A 6,000-nucleotide genomic window follows, 5' to 3' on the forward strand; every position below is an offset into this window, starting at 1 on the left:
ATTAATGGTTAATTCAACTCTCCCACATGGTTAAAACATTTGTTTTGACTCAACCTCTACCCAACCCAAGGGTCTCATCAGGTCATTAATGCTTTGACCATGATTATCTCTTAATCATTTGCACAAAGGTTTATCCTGGGATTAACTCCTAATTCAGTGGGTAATCCTAATTTAGGCTTGACCCTTAGCCTTTAGATAACCATGAGGTCTTCTCAGGCCTTTAATGCCTCCAACCTCTTCTTTCAACCCAATCCTGTGTTGACATTTGTCACCATTTCATTGGTGCAAATTGTGCACATGGATCCCCAACTTTCAAGCTTGACCCTTGATTAAACCTTTCAATCCTGGCCATCCATTGCTCCATTTTTCCTATAAATAGAGCCCATTCCTTCATAATCCAGATCCTGAAAACTTGTAAGCATTTAGACTATAGCCATTTTAGAGAGCATTTAGCATAGCATAACTAAATCTTGTCTTTTTGGTAAAATCAATCATTTTAGCATTAAATATAGCTTTTCATTTCATGTTTGGAGCTATACTACAATCTCAATCCTCCATAAGCATCCATAGTGCAAAAAGCTACTGAGAGCTACACTATTTTGGAACTTGGAGAGGAGAGGAACAAGGGAGAAGAAGCTAAGGCCATGCTAAGAGGCAGTTGGAGATATCTCATTATCATTTGTTCTATTTATTAGATATATTTAGCATGTCTCTTTTAGTGTCTCCTTTGGAATGCCTTCATGTTTTAGTTTTTGATTGATTAACGTTAACATCTTGTGTGTTTTATGTTGTTTGATCTTAGACTAATATTGTGCCATTTAGGAGGGCGTCAGTTATGCTTGTGCAAGACTTAGTATATCACATCCTTACCCGCCACGGCGAGATTCATAAGGTATGTAGTACCAAATTCGAAGAAATATCAAGATGTGGGCTAAATTTATCACAACTGGCCATTTGACCTTAGGGATAAAAAGTGTTTGAAGTGTGTTCGTTTTAAAGACCAAGTGAAAATTGAGCCGACTTCAGGCTTTGGAAATACACCTTAAAATACATCTAAAGGAAGGGTTATATAAAAGTCCAAGGATTGGGTTGATCTAGACCCATACTCATTTGTGCCTTTTAGGCAACATTCTTGTGTCTGTGTGCTTGCTTTGTTTTCTTGTCAAAGAAAAATCAGAAAATCACTTCCCAAAAACAAAGTATTCATCCAACCAAACATCTGTCAAAACAACCAAAAACATCAAAAATAAGGTATAAACAACAAAGAGTCAAATTTTATGACCATTCTTCACATCTTGCGAAAGAAGAAGTGTCATCAGAATATCAACTTGAAAAGAAGACCATTAAGCTCAAAGGCTTTGATCAAAAGGAGGAAATTCTTCTATATCAATCAACAAATCTTTGTCTCACATAGAGTCTTTCTACATCGTATGCATCTATACCTTCAAGGCAAAGCAAACGAATTTGATTCCGAATCATTGAACCACAAAGCTTTTATGCAATATAGAGCTCTGAGTTATCACAAAAATCAAGGAGGAAAGATTAATCCCAATTTCTTCCCAAACGTCTGCATCACCTACAACACAGCTCAAGAAATACCTCCAACACCTAAAAGGGAAGAGGTAGAGTTTGTCCCATTTGAGACACAGAGTTTTTATTGAAGTTGAAAATATTTTCATCCATCATCTCACTCATACATCATTTCATCATCAATCCGTCCCAACTCTCAGAACATTAAGAGGTTATTGTGCCAAGTTCTCTTTTAGATATTGCTTGAAATCAAACACTTCACATCACTTTTTAGATTGTTTCTACATCTAGGATAAAGCTCATCCTAAGAGACACATCTACGCAGGTTAAAACTAGTTCATGAGTGAATCCTCTCATTACTAGGTAGTTAAATTTGTAACACATCTCAGATTTCTCTACACCTTATCACATCAAATCTTTTCAAACAAACAAGCAATTCAAAAAAAAAGGAATTTCGGTAACATCTACCTTAAAAGTGATAGAGATCCACGTGCAACACAATTCACCAATCATCAAATCTCTCATTTCATCAAAAACTCATCATCATTTTCATGCAATTTCAACAAAGACTCATAAACAAAATGGCTCAAACCCGATCACAGTCACGGCAACAAGAAATAGAAAGGGAAGAAGAAGAAGAGGAAAATCTCAATGAATTTCAAGAAGCACTTGGCGGAAATGCAGATGATGAAAACCCAAGTACTCCCACTCCTGCAACAATAGAAAGGGCTCAGCATAACCCTCTCTTTAACAGATTGTTTGACGAAATACTCAGGAGCAATGCGGATGCTCACTTCTTAAGACTCGCTCAAGAAGGAGCAAAACTCCCCTCTGACTTTGATCTTGCCCAATTAAGACAAGCATCAGAAAGACAAAGTTGCCATGAAGAGGAAAGAGGTAGAGATCCCATCAGATATAACATTCCTCGAGGTAACCCACCACCTCCTCCTCCAAATGAAATGGAGATGTTGCGGCAACAAGTCGAGACTCTCGCCCAACAGCTTCATAGTGGTGTCAAGATTAACCAATTCTCACTCAATGACATCTGTCCCTATCCTTTTGATAGGAATCTTTACATGCCACCCTTTCCAAGAGGATTCGAAACACCCAAATTTGAAAAATATAGAGGAAAGGGAGATCCTCGTGATCATGTCAGAGAATTTCATTCCGCTTGTCTTGAAGTGGCATATGAAGACACCTACCTAATGCGCCTTTTTCCCCAAAGCTTGGGAGGAACAACCACATCATGGTTTTCCCGACTACCAGGAGGCATTATAACATTTGAGGAACTCATCCAGAAGTTCCTAGCTCATTACTCTCATAACATTGAACGCAACATCACCATGGTTGATCTGTGCAACACCAAACAAAAACCAGGTGAACAATTCTCAGTATTCCTGCAACGATGGCGTCAAATGTCTAGCAGACATTCTCTTCAGTTACCTGAACGAGAACTAGTGGAAATATTCATTTCCAACTTAAACGAAGAAATGGAATTTCACCTGGATGTCAAAGACATAGACTCTTTTAATGATATGATCACCAAGGGTTTGAAATGTGAAAGGGCACTCATCAAAAAAGGACTCATCAAAATCTTTAATGAACCAAAAGATGGTCCTCGTCCATGCTTCAATAGCGATAAACCAAACTTCTGGAATAAAAACAAGAATATTGTCAATGATGGGGTTGTGGATGCCAGGACTATCCAAAACGCACAACCTATGGTTCGGTTTGCAGGACAAAATCCTCCACCTCAAAACAACACAAATGGTCCTTCTAATCAAGGTTGCATCACATCTCATGATGAACCAAGACCTCGTCAGCAAAAACGGAAATGAACATACACTCCCTTAGGGGAACCCATTGAAACGGTATTGCAACAACTCATTTCTCAAAATTTGGTCACTCTACCTAAACTATCAAACTATGAGCCTCAAGTCAAACCGGCATGGTGGAGAGATACTGAACACTGTGAATTCCATCAAGGAAGAGGGCACAAGACAAGTAATTGTCACTGATTGAAAGATCTCATTCAGGATCTTATTGATCTAGGAGAAATTGAAATTGAAGGACATAACCCAAAAACAACCAATAATGATCATCTGATGTTCAAAATTCCACTTCCATCACAAGATCAAAGGGATCCTTCCACTTCCAGACGAGGCACTGATACCACTGATTATACGCAGGCTGCGTATAATTATACTGTAAATCATCTGTATGATGCCAATGAACAAGTTGCAACCATAACCTTCAAAAATCCCAACTCAAATTGCAATGTTGTTACGCGTCGCGGCAAAGTTACCATCAAGGCAGCTCCACAAGGCACCACCTCCATCCCAAAGTAGTACAATCTTGTGGAACAATTAGACAAAACCCCTGCGCTTATATCCATTTTAGAGCTTTTGCGTCTATCACCCTCTCATAAAACTATCTTGGATCAAGCACTCCAAGAGGCGTCAGTCCCTGCAAATCTGAATACGGACCAATTTCAAGCCATGGTTGGAAGTCTAAAGTCATCACCTTGTCTCACTTTTTCTGAAAGTGACAACTCTTCCTTCCAACAACCGCATAACGCCTCACTCCACATTGAAGGATTTATTAACCAGCATAGGATCAAGCGAGTCTTGATCGATAATGGAGCAGGCCTAAATATTTGTACATTGTAGTTGGTCACAGCATTGGGATATGCAGTAGAATCAGTGGATCCTCGTCAGAAGATCACAATCAAAGCCTATGACAATGCGGAGCGTTCATCCAAAGGAGTTGTGGTACTACCAATTCGAGTGGGCCCCATGGTAAAGCACATCATTTGTCAGGTTCTGGACCTTCCTCTGCCATACAATCTATTGTTAGGAAGACCTTGGATACATGCCATGCAAGCCGTTCCATCTACCTACCATCAATGTATCAAGTTCCCACATAATGGTGTAGAGATCACAATTCTGGGTGATGCAAACCCCTTTGCGTATTGCCATAATATCAACCATCAACCAGAGATTACCGTTCCTAATAATAGAGAAGCCATTTCTTCCACATCGTATATAAGTCCCACCTCTCTTGCCCATTCAAACACCACTATACCCAAGCAAGAAAAGCTTAAGATGAAGATCGCAGAGGAAGGTCCTGGGGAATACAACTTGAGTCAACTCTTTTGTGTGGGACAAATGCCCACTTCTCCTAGAACGCATGGTAAACCACAGCAGGTACTCCAGCAACCACTAAACATACCAGCATGTGCTTCGACGCCTTTCGTTCTTGGAAAGAGTCAAGAGGAAGAAACACAAGATGAGGAATGGATCTATAAGGATCCCATCACCACTGACATACCGCGAGTTATACTTCCTACGGACCAGTATGGAAAAGGCGTCCTCATTATGCAAATAATGGGGTATGATGGTCAGAGTGCTTTGGGATATTGCAAACAAGGATGACATGAACCTCTACTACCAGAATTCAAGCCCAAAGGAAATACAGGCCTCGGATTTGAAAAAGAGATCTTTCCTAAATTAAAATTCAAAGGAAAACCCAGCAAACCATTATGTCAGCCTATTGCCAAAAGGCCACCTTTCATTATCAAAGCGGCATCAAGCACCATCCCAACTGCCCCATTGAGGCTCACAACCCCAACACAACTATCTCCAATGCCACTCATCCCATCAAACGAACTCGTCATCCCATCAGCTGCACCATTAGTAGCAACAACTGTATCAGAACTCGCAATAGCATATATAACACCAGTAGTTCCAGCAGAAGCAATTGAGTCAATATTACTGATACTCCCTATACCAGATCCCTTAATCCCCACCAACCGCCCTACAACACCGATCATTACAAAGGTACATCAACCAATCACACCTGCAGTATTTAACTCAAAGGACATCCCGGTATGGTATAGTAACTGGATGCTGGAAAGTGACTCAGAGACCGACTCACATGAGTGGGAATTTGATTCAGTACAACTTAATACTTCAGATGAGGAAGACACATCACCACCTCTGCCACGCAAAGACATCCCTGTTTATGGAGAAGCACAGATAAAGACCACTTGGGTTCCTGAGCTAGAAACATCTTCCACAGACCCTACGTCTCATCCTACACCTGATTCTGACAGGGAGAGTACCATCAACGACCTTCACCATAACGTCTTAACCCTCACTGATACCTCTAACGAACTTAACCTAGTCGATGAAGTAATGCCCATTGTCCACCCTGAACTCATCGAATGGAACCAACCAAATCCCCCATGTCTTGACTTCTTCCAAAACGATGAGGCTATCATTGACTTTTTGGAATTAAGGGATAACCTACCAAGCGGGGATCACAAAGCTGGATTCGCCATTGAACTTAATAGCACAGCATACTTCGGGGCGGATGCCAAACCTTTTAGCTACAAAAATATAACAATAAAACATGGATCTTCCAGTGAAAACCACACTGTGGCAATGTTTGATCCGACAAAAGTAAAAA

General features: G+C 40.4%; 1 protein-coding gene across 1 annotated transcript in view; it reads right to left on the reverse strand.

Annotated features, from left to right (window-relative positions):
• Window positions 1-5,362, reverse strand: part of LOC131074445 (peroxidase P7-like) — an 88,880-nt gene extending 83,518 nt beyond the window's left edge. The window contains exon 1 of the mRNA XM_059217285.1: window positions 5,200-5,362. Coding sequence (XP_059073268.1) covers window positions 5,200-5,362 — 163 coding nt within the window. The remainder of the gene's footprint in view (window positions 1-5,199) is intronic.
• Window positions 5,363-6,000: the final 638 nt, after the last annotated feature.

Source organism: Cryptomeria japonica, chromosome 3 (genome assembly GCF_030272615.1).
Source record: "Cryptomeria japonica chromosome 3, Sugi_1.0, whole genome shotgun sequence".
NCBI classification, from domain to species: domain Eukaryota; kingdom Viridiplantae; phylum Streptophyta; class Pinopsida; order Cupressales; family Cupressaceae; genus Cryptomeria; species Cryptomeria japonica.